At 45.8% G+C, this 20,665-nt stretch overlaps 1 protein-coding gene across 1 annotated transcript; it reads right to left on the bottom strand.

Moving 5' to 3' along the window:
- Positions 1–1,803: 1,803 nt before the first annotated feature.
- LOC143275081 (uncharacterized) lies at positions 1,804–13,362 on the bottom strand. Its single transcript, XM_076579148.1, has 5 exons — positions 12,952–13,362; positions 12,362–12,571; positions 10,742–10,843; positions 4,790–4,946; positions 1,804–2,012 (listed from the first exon to the last, which is right to left on the bottom strand). Exons 1-5 carry the CDS (start codon positions 13,030–13,032, stop codon positions 1,903–1,905), a joined length of 660 nt encoding a protein of 219 aa, XP_076435263.1. The 5' UTR covers positions 13,033–13,362; the 3' UTR covers positions 1,804–1,902.
- Positions 13,363–20,665: the final 7,303 nt, after the last annotated feature.

Raw genomic sequence — 20,665 nt, 5'->3', positions numbered from 1 at the left:
AACATAATGCTCATCATGATCATTCACAAACTGTTGACATGCAGAGTACAAACCATGGTATATAAAACCCCAAAGCTTATAAAAAGGATGTTTGCACAAAATGCTAACTGTCATTCTGTGGTGTTTCCATTAACAGTGTTTACTCATTATTTTACTTAGCAAAAACAACACTTTTTTCCACAAAACATTTAGATTTGTGATAGTTATTCCAACACTACATGACATGGATTGTTCAGATAAAATATTTGAGATAGTGTATGTATGTGTTTATATTGCTGTTGTTGAATTACGTGTATTGTTTTCAGGGATGACCTTGTTTTTCTTTGCATTTTCTGTAGCTGTTATTGTAATATGTTGATTGAAAGTTTATAATGTGCATTTGTTCAAGAAATTGTTTTCTGTTTTCATTGTTAGATGGTGATTGTGGGTGTTGTGATTGTATCTATAGAGTTCCAGAAAGTTGTGCGGGAGATGAACAAAAATGGTGTGATGTATTGTCACTTACAGATTTTCCCCCTGTGGGAAGAAGCTCCCAGTCTGCTACAGAAAAGAAAAGATTGAAATACTGCTTGCTTCCAGTAGAATAAATGAATAAACAAATCAAGAGAAAGACAGAGAGTGTGTGTGTGAAGAATGTCTTTCTCTTTTTCTCTTTCACTTGTTCTCTCAGTCCAATGCAAAGGGGGGCCTGGGGGGGGGGAACACACACACACACACAAATTATGGGGGAAGGACTATACCTACTACGTAAGTTGTCAAGAAAACGAAGTTTTTCACACACGAAAGAATGTGTTGTTGTTTTTTGTGGGTTTTTTGTTGTTGTTGTTGTTGTTGTTTTCCTGTTTATGGGCAGCAACTTACAAGTTCACGTTTTTGGGCGGTATGCACTGATGCCGTTCATATGTTGCGCTTCTTGACATACATCTCTATGAAGACTGTCAGCTTGTTGGAGCGCCAGACGTGCTCGGCCTGTCGTTTCCGATACTTGGCGACCCTCAGTCCATGTCAATTGTCAAGTCATAACAGGTCCAGGCTGAGTTTTTCGACCTTTCAATCATGTCAAATGAGAAGTCTAGACATGTACCGACAGAGTACATCGACCTTCCAATCATGTCAAATGAGAAGTCTAGACATGTACAGGCAGAGTACATCGACCTTCCAACCATGTCAAATATCAAGTCTAAACAGGCCCAGGCTGAGCATATCGATTTCCAGCACTGATACAAGTTCGTTCGCCCACGCTTTCTGTTAATTCCATGCTTTCTCCAAATCCCACACTTTCTAGCACATGGTAGTACGTATCAATCAAAACGACTATATATAAGGTCTACAGACTGGAATACAGTGGTGTGATACCGCACGATCGATGGTTGCAATTGTCAGCCGGTTTCACTACGGAGCGGTAAAAAATATTATTATTCCACAGCACTGCGAAGAAGGTGTAAAAGAAGACAGTACGCTCAGGACTCAGTGACAGACAGGAATAGGACCATCCCTTCTGGAGAAATGTAGTTCCCATTTCGAATCATCTAGTGTTGCAAACTGAATATTGCTATCACACACACACACACACACACACACACACACACTGCCATACGTGTTGGGTTCTCTGGTTTTTTTGTTTGTTTTTTTGTGTTTTCTGTTGTTGTTGTCTTCTTTAATTGAAGAAAAGTACAATTTTCTGCGAGACGGAGTGAAGTTAGTTATACTAATTGTAAGTTACAAAGAACACCCAATACTTAAACAATGATGATAAAAGCTGCAAATAATTTAATACGCAACTGGTTTTTTTTGTTTGTTTTTTCAAAAGCATCTCTGACCATTACAAGAACTTTGTAAAGCAGCCAAAACCACGGACTCGGAGATTGCGTCATTAAAAAACGACGTAATCGTCAGCCGACCTCATCGCGTCATCGCTTCCCACGTGAAGGTGATGGTGACGCTGCTTTCCAACGTCAGCACTGAAAACGTCAGCTGTTCCGACTCGGCGGCAAGGTATGGATCAAAAGCCACTGGGAACAGAAAAGGCGACGCTTCCTTACAATGCAGTCAGCGTAAGATCTAATATGTGTACATGTGCACGAGAAGACAATCAACGCCAAGCGATACACACATGTGGACAGTCATTGTAATCAAGCAAAGGGCCCACTTCACATGATACACACATGTCGACAGTTATTGTAATCAAGCAAAGAGCCCACTTCACACGACACACACATTTGGACAGCCATTGTAATCAAGCAAAGAGCCCACTTCACACGATACACATAATTATGTGGACAGTCATTGTAATCAAGCAAAGGGCCCACTTCACATGATACACACATGTGGACAGTCATTGTAATCAAGCAAAGGGCCCACTTCACACGACACACATGTGGAGAGTCATTGTAATCAAGCAAAGAGCCCACTTCACATGATACACATGTGGACAGCCATTGTAATCAAGCAAAGGGCCCACTTCACATGACACAAATAATTATGTGGACAGTCATTGTAATCAAGCAAAGAGCCCACTTCACACGACACACATGTGGACAGCCATTGAAATCAAGCAAAGGGCCCACTTCACACGACACACATGTGGACAGCCATTGAAATCAAGCAAAGCGCCCACTTCACACGAAAATGCACTTGTAAAATTGCATGGCGCCATTGCTTAGTTTTTATGGAAAGAGACGGCTTCGAATTCTGTCCGATCACAAATCAACAACAACAAAAACAAATCATCGTAATGGCACGTACAGTGGCGGCACATCATAGTTAGGGTAATTTTCTCTTGGAGGGTTTCGGAATGTACTTCTGGCAAATGGTCACATGGTAAAAATAAGACACTGAATGATGGAATCATTTCCAGACACTGAATGATGGAATCATTTCCACATTATCATGAGTACATCTCAAAAGCTATTACCGTAGATTGTTTCAGACATCCCAGAGTCATTGACCCTGGGAGCATTGATGCTTCAGTTTCCAGTGTACTTTTTGTGGACTGAAAGCTCGGGTAAAAAAAACTGAAAAACTAATGGCGTGTCATTTGTCCGCTAAACATCTCTGTCGTTGGACATGTTCTTCATCCACTTCCCGTTCTGTCAGACTAGAGCCATTAGGAGACACCCTGGTTATTTCGCTGTATCTCATTTCGCCTGCATACATGTCCTAAAATGGACCCCGTTCAGAAATCGCCTGATCCATGGACACCAAATACCAATTCAATTCCCTTTTGACTCTGACCAAATCTGGCCTCGTCACGTCACCAAATACCAATTCCCTTTTGACCAGATCTGGCTTCGTCACGTCACCAAATACCAATTCCTTTTTGACCAAATCTGGCCTCATCACGTCACCAAATACCAATTCTCTTGACCAAATCTGGCCTCATCACGTCACCAAATACCAATTCTCTTGACCAAATCTGGCCTCGTCACGTCACCAAATACCAATTCTCTTGACCAAATCTGGCCTCATCACGTCACCAAATACCAATTCTCTTGACCAAATCTGGCCTCGTCACGTCACCAAATACCAATTCTCTTGACCAAATCTGGCCTCGTCACGTCACCAAATACCAATTCTCTTGACTAAATCTGGCCTCGTCACGTCACCAAATACCAGTTCCCTTTTGACCAAATCTGGCCTCGTCACGTCACCAAATACCAGTTCCCTTTTGACCAAATCTGGCCTTGCCACGTCACCAAATACCAGTTCCCTTTTGACCAAATCTGGCCTCGTCACGTCACTAAATACCAGTTCTCTTGACCAAATCTGGCCTCGTCACGTCACCAAATATCAGTTCCCTTTTGACCAAATCTGGCCTCGTCACGTCACCAAATACCAATTCTCTTGACCAAATCTGGCCTCGTCACGTCACCAAATACCAATTCTCTTGACCAAATCTGGCCTCGTCACGTCACCAAATACCAGTTCCCTTTTGACCAAATCTGGCCTCGTCACGTCACCAAATACCAATTCTCTTGACGTCGTCATGTCACCAAACACCTATTCTCTTGACCAAATCTGGCCTCGTCACGTCACCAAATACCAATTCCCTTTTGACCAAATATCCTGCTCTGGAGCAGTGGCAGAATCAGTCATGCATTGGACTTCTGGTCCAGTGTTCTCCATCAGTGATCAGAGTTCGAGTCTTCGTTTCAACAGGAAAGCTCTTTATTCCGATTTTCCCCACTTCTCAGTTCAAAGTGTGAACAGGATTCTGACTTCAGAGGAAATTAATCAATGTCGCGAATGGAAAGGATTGGGCCCCGCCTTCCTGTCGTGTCGGAGACACATGTCTCAGTTCACCTTATTCATATAATCTAACATGATGTTTTTGTTGCTGATGTTTATCTGAATCAACAGTTGTATCAGGTACACACACACACACACACACACACACACACACACACACACACACACACACACACACACACACTGTGACGTGCACAAACTGAATGCACAACACGAAGGCGCATCTGCTCGCAAGAACACACATTCACACACACGTAAACACACACTTGACACACACGAACGCAAGAACACACACACACACACACACACTGACACGCACGAACGCAGACACACACACTTCAGTAGAAAAATGTAAAATTCATGACTCCTGCTGCTACTCACCCACCCAGCCCATACTCAGTATACTCACAAGGGTCAGGGGTTATGCACCAGAACATCGCTCAGTATACTCACAAGGGTCAGGGGTTATGCACCAGAACATCGCTCAGTATACTCACAAGGGTCAGGGGTTATGCACCAGAACATCGCTCAGTATACTCACAAGGGTCAGGGGTGGTGCACCGAAACATCGCCTGGCGGTAACACAACCTCATCACCACAGGGTTCTTCGCAAACACCTCTGCTCGCTCTCTGACTGTCAAAGGGAGGTCACCCGCTGTTAACTCCACGGCTTGGCCAGTCACGTTTGCTTGTGCCCCCTGTAAATGAACGAACCTGCGATTCAGGCAAAAATCCTGGATTGTATATTTTTTATATCCAAAGACCCCTGGATGACAGCCTACCTGCGGAAGAAAGCAGTCGATTTTATCATAATTTTATCAACACATGATAAAGTGACGTGTGTAAAGTTAAGCAGTCGATTTTATCTTGATTTGCCACGTTCGCAAGTGCATGATTATGTGTGAATTAAGCAGCCGATCTTATTATAGGAGAAGAGAGTACTGAGACAGCGCAGCAGGTACACAAGTCCATGGAAAAGAAACGTCGCCCCATCAACATGGCCTCATCCGAATTCCTGCCCAAACTCACGACGCTAACTGGTGAAGAAACAGGCAAAGTCGACTGACTTCATCTTGGAGGCCAGACTGATTCTTACAGCTGCAGCCCCTGGATGACGCGACAGCCTCTCTCTGGCTGATTTCAGCCCTTGGAGGCAGAGCTCGCCAGCAGACTGTCGGGTTGCCAGCGACCAACGTGGACACCCCAGCCAAGATCCTTGCGGTTCTTGAAGCCGAGAACTGGGGAGATCAGCGGGACGCCACAGCCCATGCCACTGCCTTCTTCACCAGACAGCAGCAGCCCAAGGAGACGGTGGCCGACTGCGCTTCCCATCTTCAGTACCTGTGGACCAGGGTCAACAAGGCTGAAGATGGGATCACTCAGGTGCCAGCGACCATCCTCCGCGACGCCTTGGCCAGAGGCCTTCAGCCAGCTGCACTCAGGCACGATGTCAGTCGTTTCATCAGAAACCGCCTTCACACCACCTTCGAGGCGGCAAAGAAGGAGGCCCAGTGATGGGTGCGGGAAGACAACGACACTGACACCTGCCCCGGCATGGACAACACCACTGTTGCCCGCCTACAGACCCAGTCCTTCATCCCCGCCGCTGTGCTGCTGACCGGACCCTACAGCCTCCACACTGTGGTGTGAGAGGTCTGGCCACACAGAGGCTGTGTCGCCGCAAGCGGCGCGATGTGAAGAAGGCTGACCACCCAGCTCCAGTAGTGGCCAGCAAAGAGTGTGTTGCTACCACACACACTGGGCAACCTGGACCCACGCCAGCTACACCAGCACCATCCAGCAACACAGGCGGTGCAGATGCAGATGAAGACAGAGGCGCCACAGCACCACACCTGATGCTGCATTCCCACAGGTACCACCATCACCTGTGGGTGGACTTCCACAGCACCACACCTGATGCTGCATTCCCACAGGTACCACCATCACCTGTGGGTGGACTTCCACAGCACCACACCTGATGCTGCATTCCCACAGGTACCACCATCACCTGTGGGTGGACTTCCACAGCACCACACCTGATGCTGCATTCCCACAAGTGCCACCATCACCTGTGGATGGACTTCCACAGCACCACACCTGATGCTGCATTCCCACAAGTGCCACCATCACCTGTGGGTGGACTTCCACAGCACCACACCTGATGCTGCATTCCCACAAGTGCCACCATCACCTGTGGGTGCCCCCCCCCTGCCCCCCACAGCACCACACCTGATGCTGCATTCCCACAGGTACCACCATCACCCGTGGATGCCCCCCCCGTCCCCCCACAGCACCACACCTGATGCTGCATTCCCACAAGTGCCACCATCACCTGTGGGTGCCCCTCCCCCTGCCCCCCCCTCGCCCCCCCCCCCTCCCCCCCCCCCCCCCACACACACAGCACCACACCTGATGCAGCATTCCCACAAGTGCCACCATCACCTGTGGATGGCCCCCGACAGCAGAGGGGCAACCATCAACTATGCAGGGTGCTGAACCACCACCAGTCAGCCAACTGGCCTGTTTCCAGAGCATCTCCAGGACAGCAAGGTGTCACACTCTGACACTGACACTGGGGTGTGGCTGATCAGGCCCATGCCAAGGCCCAGGACATCATCCCTTCAGGCAACACCAGAGCCGCCTGTACTACCACCAGCTCCCACCCCTAGGCGATCCACACGGCTGGCATCCAGGGCACCATTACCAGTGTACTGACATTGAAGAAAAACATTTTGCAGCGGGAACAGTCATGATGCTGATACTCATGTTGTTTTATTTTTTATTTCTTGCTGAGACTGAAGCAATGCTGCACATATCAATTTACATGTAATTATGTTCAAGTTTTTGATGCTGTTATCATTTCAGATATTTCTGCAAATTTCATGTTTTTTTGTTTTTTTTCCATAATTCTATTCTTGCTTGACCTGTGAACTAACTTGTCACATAGTTAGCAATGCAAAGTATGTCTGTGAATATGCTATAATAATTCATGTCACTATAATCTATGCTAATGTACATGTATGCTACTCTACATGTATATCTGACAATGTATGATGATGATGATGATGATGATGATAATAATAATAATGATGATATTTACATAGCGCTGAATCTTGTTCAGAGACATATCAAGGCACTTTCACACCAGTCATTCACATGCATGCATAACTCTAAAACTGGAGAAACTGAAGACAAGGAACTGAAGAGGCAGAGAAGGGAGGCTATCTTGGGAAGAGGTGGGTTTTAAGGCCAGACTTGAAAGAGCTGACTTGACGAAGCGAAAGAGGAAGTTCATTCAAGCTGCAATGTCCAGAGACGGAGAAAGAATGGCGGCCAACAGTGGAGTGTTTGAATCTGGGTATGCGTAAACCGGCAGAGTGGATCCGAAGCTGATCGTAGAGAGCGAGATGGAGTGTAGAGGTGAAGGCAGCCACAGAGATAGGAAGGGGCAGATTTGTGAATACATTTATAACATAGAGTGCTGATCGTGTACTTTATTCTGTGTGAGACAGGGAGCCAATGGAGATGTTGCAAAAGAGGAGTGATGTGCTCAGATCTTTTCTTTCTGAGGACGAGTCGGGCAGCAGAGTTTTGTATGAGCTGAAGGGACTGAATGGATGAAGTAGGCAAACCAGACAATAGAGAGTTACAGTAGTCAAGGCGAGAGAGAATGAGAGAAAACACAAGTCTAGATGTTGCGCCGGTGGACAGATATTTCCGAACGGAACTGATGTGCCGCAATTGACAGTAGCAGAATTGACATGTCTGACTAATAATTTTTTGCATGGACAGTGTGTTGTCAAGGACAACACCAAGGTCCTGACTGAACTGGAAAGAGGGTTGGATGTACTCCCAAGTTTGATTGTGTCAGTTATGATGGTAGAGAGTTTTAGTTTCGTTCCTATGATCAGTGTTGACACTAAACGACAATCACTACATGACCAGTGTTGCTTGCCAGCTTGGGCCAAGTTGAGCTGTGCATTTGTGACATACCCAATTTTACTAAATATTTCTTCCATTGGATCAGTAAACTACAAGTATTATATACTGGCAGAATAATCGCAATTCCATCTTTGAATCTAATCCATTTGTGTTTGCCTACATAAAACTGATTTAATACAATTTGTAATTTTCAGCGACGAACTCATTAAAACTTATCTTTTACAGGTGACTTAATTTAAGATTATAAATTCATCATAAATAATGAACACTTCATTTTATACTCATTTGAAAGTTGATGTTGAGCTCTTTGTTTTGCGACCAATCCAACATAAATCGGTTCAGGGATTGTTTAAAAATCTATCACTGAACACCTGACAACAAACACGGATTATTCAAATGTTCAGCCCAACAGATGTGATTTACTTGCAGCCATTGAGCGTGATCCTTGCAGTTCGCGTGACGTGCATAAATAGGCGGAGTATGTGACCACTGGTCGCTTTCTACCTGAGCTTGCTTCTGGCGGTAGCTGGCTAGCTGACCACTGTCAGTATGTGTGTCACCCCAAAGGCCATTGTCTCGCCACATTGATGCATGTGTGTCGTGTGCTGACAGCGTTTAAAGTTGGTAAACTGTGTTAGAAGAATTGCATTGTTGTCAGTCACAGGTCTTATTATTGTTTGACGTAAGTCATCAGGATATTCTTGAAAGCAGTATTCCATTTCATTCTTCCGAACGTCAGTCAGTGACGTCTCTGCCCACTGATAGTTTATTCAACTGTTCTAGAACATTATAGGAATGACATATTCCTTTTCATTCACTCACACTGATAAAGGTTTGGCTTTACTTATCCCGTGTCAGGTGGGGGAATTTTAAATGTTGAAGCCACTTAATGGTCAAGCCATGATAGTTCTTCCAATCATTGCATTGAACACCGACTAAATATTTGGTCTCTGAGTTTGCCAGTATTTTATATCAAAGTCACTTATTCTATCATCTTGTTTATCATTCATGTATTATTTCATGTGCTGATATCAGTACTGCTACAGTGCTGTTACACTGACTCTCAGTACTGCCAGCTGCACAGTTACAGTGTGTTTAGTCCTCTATGATGTGTGTATAGTATTCTGTTGTGGTGGTTACAAGATAGCGTTGGATTAATATCAGTTATTGGTAAAAACCATCTGATGTTTATTGCAGTCTGGTAACTGTAATTCAGCTATCATGCTTTAGTCCTATACAGCTGACTCCAGTATAATGCTACATTATAGCTGATTCATTTCAGTCACTTTGACACAGTATAATATTTACATAATCTATACTGTCAGTGTACTTTGAGTAAATCGGCATTAGCCACATTTACTGCATTACTTAAAATTAATGTATTAGAAAAGTCATTTGCTGTCAGTGTTTGGTATTCACACATGTGTGTTATGTTGTTGCTTATCCCAAACTGAGTGGTGGTCATTCCATGTTAATATGTATACATGTGCTTATTATCTACTTGTATCTGACATGATTTACTAATGACATTTTGTTGTTTGTGTCTTCTATGATCACTGTCTTCTTATCTTCTTTCCTTTCTTCTTTTCTTTTCCTAATTAACGATTGTAAATAAAACAATAGAAAACCCTTTGTGACTAGCCTCTATATGTTCCTGGCCTGTGCGAGGAGCTTTCTAGCTTTTCACTCTTTAAAAAAATTTTTTTTAAATCCCGTAATGGAGATTAATAAAGTCTGTATAGTGTAGGCCTGGCCTACACATAAACCCAACGCTCAATGTCTTATTGGAGACTAAAATATTCTGCAAATTTGGCTACACACAAACCCAGCACCCAACGCGCTGGTTAAGCCTTCGGACAGGAAGAAAGAATTGCTGAATAAAAAGAAATAAAGCTTTGTTTTCAAACAAAAACGTTATAATTATTAACTTGTGTATTTGCATCAGTCAGACTGGAGTGTTTTTGCTTTACGCATCAGACTGTGAAAACACGGTGACTGTGATGGTGGTCGGGCAAAGCCCCCCCTCCTCCCTCCCCCTCCGCCCCCTCCCCACCCGTTCCCTGCCGTGGATCGTGTGACCTGTCTTACTTCTGTGGTGGAGTGACTTCAGTTTGGGACTGTTTTGTTGTTGTTGTTTTTTGTTTGTTTGTTAGTTTGTTTATTATCATTATCATTATTATTATTATCATCATCATCATCATCATTATCAGTATCATTATTATCATCATCATCATGCATCATCATCATCATCATCATCATCATTATTAATGTTGTTGTTGCTGTTAATGTTAATGTTGCTGTTATTTCATGAGATATGTTTTGTTAATACTGATTTTTGCTCATGAGGAACCAGAACGCAAACTTCTGTAGAATGTGTGTTTCAGACGATATAGTGAGTGAGTGAGTGAGTGTGTGAGTGAGTGAGTGGGTGAGTGAGTGATTAACCGAGGAAGAGGAAAGGAATAACTGAAGAAAGAAAGAAAGAAAGAAAGAAAGAAAGAAAGACAGACAGACAGACAGACAGACAGACAGACAAAGAAGAACAGCTCACATTTCTCTCGTCCAGCAGAGCCAAGGTGGAGTTGAAATCTCCCTCTGGCGGAGGCAACAGAAAACACGGCTGGCCTTGAAAGTGAGGCTTGATCACTGCTACCTGCGCACGTTACACATCCTCCGTCCGTTACAGCATTGTGTGTGTGTGTGTGTGTGTGTGTGTGTGTGTGTGTGTGTGTGTGTGTGTGTGTGTGTGTGTGACAATGTGTAGTAGTAGTAGTAGTATAATCATTATATCATGGTGACAATCATCCAAACATCATCACCATCATCGTCGTGACACAAACAACACAAAACACGGATGTGAGTGTTCAGGGCGCTGAAGGCGCATCTCAACCAAAGAAGTGGAAGAACAGCAATAATAATAATAATAATAATAATAATAATAATAAGAAGAAGAAGAAGAAGAAGAAGAAGAAGAAGAAGAAGAACGCAAACAAGACGAATAACATGAGGAAATAACAAGAGCAACAATACAGGACATACTACCCAAATAATAATAATAATAATAATAACAATAATAATAAAGAATTATATAAACAAATTACATAAACAAATTACATAATGATAATGATGAAAATAAATAAATCAATACATTGATAATAATAATAATAACAGTAACAACAACAACAACAGCAATAATAACCATCATCAGTCATCATAACCATAACAACAACAACAGCAATAATAACCGTCATCATAATCATAACAACAACAACAACAACAGCAATAATAACCATCATCAGTCATCATAATCATAACAACAACAACAACAGCAATAATAACCATCATAATCATAACAACAACAGCAGCAATAATAACCGTCATCATAATCATAACAACAACAACAACAGCAATAATAACCATCATCAGTCATCATAATCATAACAACAACAACAACAGCAATAATAACCATCATCAATCATCATAATCATAACAACAACAACAGCAATAATAACCATCATCAGTCATCATAATCATAACAACAACAACAACAACAGCAATAATAACCATCATCAGTCATCATAATCATAACAACAACAACAACAGCAATGATAACCATCATCAGTCATCATAATCATAACAACAACAACAACAGCAATAATAACCATCATCAGTCATCATAATCATAACAACAACAACAACAGCAATAATAACCGTCATCATAATCATAACAACAACAACAACAACAGCAATAATAACCATCATCAGTCATCATAATCATAACAACAACAACAGCAGCAATAATAACCGTCATCATAATCATAACAACAACAACAACAGCAATAATAACCATCATCAGTCATCATAATCATAACAACAACAACAACAGCAATAATAACCATCATCAGTCATCATAATCATAACAACAACAACAACAGCAATAATAACCATCATCAGTCATCATAATCATAACAACAACAACAACAGCAATAATAACCATCATCAGTCATCATAATCATAACAACAACAACAACAGCAATAATAACCGTCATCATAATCATAACAACAACAACAACAGCAATAATAACCGTCATCATAATCATAACAACAACAACAACAGCAATAATAACCGTCATCATAATCATAACAACAACAACAACAGAAACCAACTGACCGGCTTGGGTGTGGAGAAATCATACATGCTGACAGAGCCGAAGAACTGGGCCTCTCCGAGCTGGGGGTCCCTGGAGATGAGAGCCACCACCTGCACGTCGGGGTTGTCCACAGCGAAGGCCTTCTCCTGCACGGGCTCATCGTGGACCAGGCGCTGCCAAGAGAAGTGGCGTCTTGGGGACAGGGCCGGCGGCTTGCCGGGCTGGGCGTTCTGCAGTGCAGTCAGGGAGCCCGACATGTAGTAACCAAAATTCATTGTCGTCGTCGTCATTGTCATCATCATCATCACTGACACAGTCAGGGGTCATCCACTTCACAGATTCGTCTTTTGGAGTGTTGCTTTCTTCTTCTTTTTTTTCCCCTGACCAACAATGCAGATGTCTGTATCTCTCAGCCTAAGTGGTTGATGCCGAGATAAATTATGAGAGTATAGCCTTGTCAAGTGGTCCCAAACCTTAGTGGACCCGGCCATAGCAACATCGTCATCACACCATCACCATTCCTCATCAGTCATCGGAATACAGAATACATGATATCCCCAAAGTCTGGGGCAACGAAACAAAAACAACACCAACAACAAGTGACACTTACCGTTTGTGCTGCACTGGATTCCAGGCAGCTTACCACGAAAGCAAACACTGCAGCCATCCAGAAAACAGCAACCATTTTCATATACGTTTCCTCTCTTACTTCTGTCACTCACGGACAGGAAATTGATAACCCTGTGAGGCAGCCGCTTCTCGGTCTTTCTTCTTCTTCTCTTTCTTCTTCTTCTTCTGTCTTGCGATTTAAAAAAATCTCCGGTGAACACTTCTTTTTGATTTCTTTTCAAACAGATAACATCGAAGTCCGCAAGGAATTAAAGCTTTGCTCTTCAGTAGAAGCAACGACTTTGGGGATATAGCTTTCGCTTTCAGGAAAAGGAAAGGCAAGTTAATGGCAAACGCTGGCCAAAACAAGAGAAACGCTACTCTTTTTTTCAAAACGCTGAATAGAAGAAGGAAGTGTTGTGGATTTCTTCCCAACACACGTTTGTCCACACTACTTCGCAGGGATGTTCAGTCCGCTTTATGTCGCCCTAACACTCCACGACTCGCCGTTTTTATTGGCTCTTGCTTGCTTCCAAGGAACAGGAAGGGAGGGAGGAAAATTGGGACTGGGGGGACTACCAAGAGGTGGGGACAGGGGGAGGTGTGTGTGTGTGTGTGTGTGTGTGTGTGTGTGTGTGTGTGTGTGTGTGTGTGTGTGTGTGTGTGTGTGTGTGTGAGGGTTGGTGTGTGTGTATGTCACGGTGTGTGTGTGCGCGTGTGTGTGTATGTACCTGTTGTGTTGTGCTCTGCGTGTGGGGAGGAGCGGGGGGCAGGGGGAGGGGGTGTCTGGGGTGCGTGAATGCGGGCGCGTGTGTGTGCGTGTCAATGTAGTGTGCGTGCGTGTGTGTGTGTGTGTGTGTGTGTGTGTGTGTGTGTGTGTGTGTGTAAAACAGACCATCAGTTCAGCCAACTGTTTGTAACATAAAGAGAAAGAAAGACAACGATAAACACACACACACACACACACACACACACACACACACACACACACAGACAGAGAGACAGCGACAGAGAGACAGAGAGAATCAGAGAGAGACAGAGACAGAGAAAAAAGAGAGAAGAGGAGAGAAAGGTGAATGGGACGTGATTCTCAAGTCAGACAGCAAACCGAGGAAGTGAGAGTTGAGTCCCTTGTCCAGTGTTTGACACTTGTGACAGTCAGCCCACAGTCGGCGTGGACTTTGAAGGCGCTTCCAATGGCTGGGAGGCCGACAGGGCTGGCGTGCAAGGCAGGTCTTGTTACCCAAGTTTGACAGGGCGCTTTGGGAGAGGAGGGGAAAGGCTTTTGCCGTCGTGTCCATCTCACAACCCGCTGTCTGTCTGTCTGTCAATCTGCCTGACTGTCTCTGTTTTGTGTGTTTTCTTATGTCAGTGTTTCTTACTGTCTGATTCTGTCTGTGTGCCACTCTCTTTTCTGGCTGCCGTTCTGCCATTGACAAATTCGAACCTGGTTTCAACTTCGAAATGTCAGCACATTCTCTCTCTCTCTCTCTCTCTCTCTCTCTCTCTCTCTCTCTCTCGGGGTCTTGCCGTCCCGGCCTGTAGCGAAGGAATCCCTCCCCTCATCCAGTGCAGCATCCCTGGTGCTGGCCCCAAAGCGGCCCTGAAAGAAAGTCCCTCACCCGTGAACACCTCCACACCCAGTTCCCTAAAGAGTTCTGGACTCAGCTCATGTCTACGCTGACGGCTCTGCGGCAGATGTCATTCGGAACAGAGTGGAAGGAGTCTATGTTCAGTATCCAGGAGGCAGAGAAGAAAACTCGGAGATCTGCCTCGCTACTGGCCTGTATTCCACCATTTACAGAGCCGAAGCAGAAGCCTTGAAAACAGCAGAAGCCTACATCGAGGTCAGCCCCTACGCCAGCCACAACGTTGCCTTCCTGACCGACGCCCTGTCCATCTTGCAGGCCCCTTTGTCCAACAGAGATCCAGAACTCAACGATCTGTCCTCCTCTCTCGCCTCCCTCTGCACAAGTCACACAGTCACCCTGTAGTGGATTCCCTCCCACTGCAACGTGCTTGGCAACGAGACTGCTGACTCCCTGGCAAAGGAAGGCACTACGAAAGAACAGACGGACAGGTCTACCAGCTACTCTGAATCCAGGACCATCATTAAGGCCAAGCTGCAGAACACTGAAGTGGAAGCAGCAGCATCCACGCCATAACAGAGCAGACCCGTACTACCTGCTGACTCGTCGAGAGCAGGTAGCCATTTTCAGGCTCAGGATTGGCAGGCCACAACCGCCTGAAACACCACCTATACACGAAACACTGGATCGGCGACACAAAGCAGTACCCTTGCAGAACAGTCAGCCAGACAACAGAACATTTGCTGCAGTCCTGCCCGCTCCACCAAGCGCTCCGAAAGAAAACCTGGCCTGACCCAATCCCAGCGGCTCGGAAGCTCTATGGAGGACTGGAGGACCTGCGACGTACTGCCGCCTTCGTCGAGGAGACGGGTGAATCCATCTGATAAATGGCGAACGAGACAACAACACCGCAATAATCCACACTTCTCATGCTGACAAGAAGGTAGTGATGAACTCGTTAGATGGACCTAACTACTGAAGCCACACTATGATGTCTCTTCACACTCTTCTGGACTCCCCGCCCCCTCCCCCAGAAGTCCACATCCCAATCCCAGTCCCAAGAACTGACTTGTTCAAATCCAGTCTGGTTTACTAAGGCGCCACCCCATGGAACTCACTCCCAGAAACAATTTGACAACGCCATTGCCCAACCACCTTCAAAACATTACCTTTCCCATCTTATGCCACAATGTGTTATGTAAATTGCTCATTGGTCTGTTTGTTACTTGTCAGTCAGTTCAGAGATGAGAGCCTCCCTCACCCTTCGCCCCCCACCCCCCCACCCCCCACCCATTCTGGTCTGTGGTGTGATGTGTGTCGTGTGTGTTTGTTTCTTCTTTTTTTTCCTTCTCAAGGTTGTTTTTTTTCAATCCCATGTATTTTACTAACACCATGCTTGTGCCAGTATTTACATGTGTGTGTTTCGTGTGTTTTATTTTGCCCCTTCCTCATGTATTTCTGTTAACACCATGCTTTAATCTTTATTTAGTATTGTGTAGTGTAGACCCTGTTCAGGGCTGGGACTGGGTGTAAAATATCACACCAGTGTTTATATATTATCCTCGAAATAAAGAATTTTGTCCAGTCAAGGAGGGATCCATCAATTCCATAATTTTTCAATTTGATCAGTAGTCTTTTATGCGGTACTGAGTCAAAAGCTTTACGGAAGTCTAAATACACTATATCTATTGATTTTCTGTCATCAGTAAGTGCAGTTAAGTCGTCCATTACTTGAATCAGTTGGGTCATGCAGGATCTTTAATTTCGAAAGCCATGTTGACAGTCCGCAAAAAGTTTAAAGTCATTAAAATATGTCACAATAACATCCCTCACAATTGACTCTAGTACCTTGCATATAACACAGGTGAGGCTGACTGGCCTATAGTTACTTGGGTCTTGTTTGGAGCCCTTTTTGAATATGGCAACAACATCAGCAGTTTTCCAGTCATCTGGGATACTTCCTGTCTCTAAGGATTTGTTGAACAGTATGCTGAAAGGAATTGATAGTTCCTTACTGAGTTCCTTCAGTATTTTGGCTGGAATTCTATCAGGTCCCTGAGCCTTAGAGGGGCCAAGATTTTTAAGCTTAGCCTCCACCACTGCTGGGGTGACTCTTATCTCTGAAAGAGTTATGCCTTCTTGTTTAGGAGATTTGGTCATGTTGGGTAGATTGTCTATTTTCTCACGAGTAAATACACTTGAGAAAAAGTCATTTAGTGTTTCTGCTTTCTCAGAGTCAGTTACTGCCATTTCACCCAAGTCCCTTTTCAAAGCGGTGATACTTGTGTTTATCCTCAATTTTTCTCGCACATATTTCCAGAGGTTTTTAGGGTTACTCTTTGCTTGGTAAGCAATTTTTCTCTCATACCCTTTCTTTGCCTTTTTAATCATTCTCTTCGAGAGATTTCTCTCAGTAATGTATCTCTGGTAGTCTATACCAGATTTAGTTTCGAGATATCTTTTAAAAGCATTATACTTTTTCTTTATTTGTCTCAAGTTTTTCCTGTCCATCCATTTTGCTTTGGCTTTAGACGTAGTAGCTGACTGAACCTGGTCTCTCACATGAGACCAGCAGGTATTTACATCCATGTCATCAAGAGTGCTGCAATCTATTTCACTTCCTTCCAGAAAATTGTTTCACAACAGAAAACTTGATGTTATTAAAAAGAATTATGAAATATACCATTCAAGTACTTACTAGAATAATGGGGGTTAGGGGGTGCACGGGAGGGGTAGTACCTCTAGAGGGGGGAGCTTGTCACGCTCTTCCGGGAGTGGTTCGTCCTCTGTTGGTCCCCACCGGCACCCAGCTCTCACTTATGGGTCCTAGAAGCTGCTAGCATGCGGCAGCGCCCAACCCCCGGGCAACGGCTTTGACAGGCTGGCTAAACTAGGTGAGGGTAGCCGACGGGTCTCAAACCCTCGATGAGTTAGGGCTTGTCTACCCCAAGCATGTGAAGACCGGATCCAGCGGACTCTGCGGAAAAAACCTTCATGGTTCAATGGAGAGGAAAGCGGTTGCAGCAGAGCACTGTGGAGTGCTGAGGGCAGGATGAGGCACATAGGACATCCTTTTTTTTTTTTTTTTTTCTTTTTTTTTTCCGCCCCATCATCTGCACCGTTTCAGTGGCATTACTCCCACGCCGCTCATTTAGATTCCCCAGTACACGGCCACACCCGGGTTCGTCCGTCGCAGTTCCAGCGTCGGCAGTCCACAGGGAACCATCGATGTTAGGTCGCCTGGAGGCCACACACCAGAGGAGACCCTGCACTGCTGCTGAGTCACTTCGGTGATGTTCAGTGGTGCCTGTTCTGTTTTAACGTACTTAGGACACCACCTACTAAGCCCCCTACTAACGACAATAATTAGTCGCGGAGCCAGACTGAGTGAGCGTCTCTCCCAGAGTGGAGACCGCCACCACGTCCCTCAAACAACAGCCCCCCATGAATCTGCCGACACTGACGACATTGACAGGACTCACCCCAAGCACGGAAGTGGAGGGGCATCGAAACTGAGGTCACCATGAGAGCAGGGCATGAAAGGCCACAGACTTTGAGACTATTTTGTTTTTATATTGATGACGATGAAGGAGGAGGAGGATGACGATGATGATGACGATATTGCTATGGAGGTCCATTTTGGTTTGGGACTGCGTGACAAGGCTGTACTCTACGCTTCCTGTCATAATGATATCCCGGCGTTAACCAGGCCCGAGAGATACAGACACTTGCAGTGTTGGTCAGGTAATTAGAGCAACACACCCAAAGACGCATCCTTGAAGTGGATGACACTCGACTGTGTGATTCCAGTCTCCCCATTTAAGCCCACAGCACACTCAACTCTGGGTAGGAGCCGGCCACGGGCCGAAAAACCCACCTCCGCTGGGATTCGAACCCGCGTCCTCCCAGCCGTCAGTCCGCGACGCTAACCACTTCGCCACGGCGGCTGGTCACATAGGACATCCTGGACATCCACTGCATCCGTTTCTATCTCCAGTCGTCTTGACCTCGTCTTGCCACTGGATACAGACGGTCTCGGACAAGAGAGTGAGGTCGACGGTGCGCAACTCCTCCTCACTATAAACAAAGTCATCGCGCAAGTCATCAGTCATCCTTCATCCCATACCATCATTTTCCCTAAGCCCTGTGGCGACAGGCGAGCGACGAAGCCACAGGTGTGGGTACACTGGCAGTCGTAGCCGCGGGCCTGCACACAGGCGGCTCATGCCATAGGGTCGTTTTTCACCAACTGAGCAGCCCTCTTCAGGACAGCACTGCTCACCTCCATGGCATGAGGAAGGGGCTAGAAAAGGTGCCCTAAACATTGCCTGCTCCACACCACCCTAGTCAGCATACTGCGGCTGACGGGGACCCTACTCAAGCGGTCAACACACAAAGGAAAGAAAGAAGAAAACAAGGAGCACCCCATTGACCATTGCCACATGGAACGTGCGTACGCTTCTGGACAGAGGCGACTCAGACAGACCACAGAGACGCACAGCACTCATTGCGAGTGAACTAGCCAGGTACAACATCGACATCGCTGCCTTAAGTGAGACCAGACTGGCAGAAGAAGGCGAACTCTGTGAGTGAGGCGCAGGCTACACCTTCTTTTGGAGTGGTTGCGGACCTGAAGAGAGACGTGAGACTGGAGTTGGCTTTGCAGTGAAGACAACCGTTGTTGGCAAGCTGGCTGGTCCTCCGAAAGGAGTGAACGATCGCCTGATGACGATGAAACTCCCTTTATGCAACGGGAAGAAGTTTACCACCATTGTCAGCGCCTACGCGCCCACCATGACCAACCCGGATGAGATCAAGGACAAGTTCTACAAGGACCTGAACGCTGTCATCACAACTGTTCCCAACGCAGACAAGCTCATCATTCTTGGTGACTTTAACGCGAGAGTTGGCTGTGACAGCACCTCCTGGGAAGGCGTGATTGGGAAGCATGGGGTTGGCAAGTGTAACAGCAATGGTCAACTACTTCTCCAGACATGTACCGAGCACGACCTTCTTATCACAAACACCGTCTTCTTCCTCCCTACCCGTAACAGGACGTCGTGGATGCATCCTCGCTCTGGGCATTGGCATCTCATCGACTTTGTCATCGTCAGGAAGAGGGACAGGCAGGACGTATGAGTCACGAGGGCCATGTGCGGCGCCGAGTGCTGGACAGACCACCGCCTTATCGTCTCCAAACTCAACCTCCACATCCCGCCCAAGAGACGGCCTCAGGGCATGAAAGCACCCAAACGCCTGAATGTTGACAAGCTGGAGCTGGGCAACATCAAGCAGAGCTTTGCTGACACCCTGGAGGAACGCCTTGAGTCCACCGTCCTGGACAACCAGAATGTGGAGGTAGCATGGGGCGCACTGCATGAAACGGTGTACAACACTGCCATGGAGTGCCTGGGGCCTTCTGCCAGGAAGCACAAAGACTGGTTTGATGAGAACTGCACTGAGATCAAGCAGCTGCTGGAAGACAAACGCCAAGCCTACAGAGCCCACATTGAAGATCCCAAGTCACAGTCAAAGAAAGACATACTGAAGAGCGCACGCAGCACCATCCAGCTGAAGCTGCGGCAGATGCAGGATTCCTGGTTGAGCAACAAAGCTGATGAGATCCATGGCTTTGCAGACAGGAACGACACGAAGAACTTCTATAACAGCCTGAAAGAAGTCTATGGTCCCACCACCTCCGGATCTGCTCCACTCCTCAGTGCTGATGGTTCTACCCTGATCACTGACAAGGACGGGAACCTTGAGATGGGCTGAACACTTTGACAGCGTACTGAACCGCCCTTCCACCATCAATGTTGAAGCCATCGACCGACTCCCCCAGGTGCCAGTCAGTGAGTCGTTGGATGCCATTCCAACTTTGGAGGAGACCCAGAAAGCTATCCGTCTGCTATCCAATGGCAAGGCCCCTGGCTCAGACTCCATTCCAGCTGAGGTCTACAAAGGTGGTATGGCGCTGACTGAGAAGCTTCATCAGATATTCCAGCTCATCTGGCAGCATGAGGCAGTTCCACAGGACTTGAAAGACGCTTCCATCATACACCTGCACAAGCGCAAAGGAAATCGTCAGGCCTGTGACAACCATCGTGGAATATCCCTGCTGTCCAT

Source organism: Babylonia areolata, chromosome 29, assembly GCF_041734735.1.
Source record: "Babylonia areolata isolate BAREFJ2019XMU chromosome 29, ASM4173473v1, whole genome shotgun sequence".
Lineage (NCBI taxonomy): Eukaryota > Metazoa > Mollusca > Gastropoda > Neogastropoda > Buccinidae > Babylonia > Babylonia areolata.
This window is presented reverse-complemented; position numbering and strand designations above follow the sequence as displayed.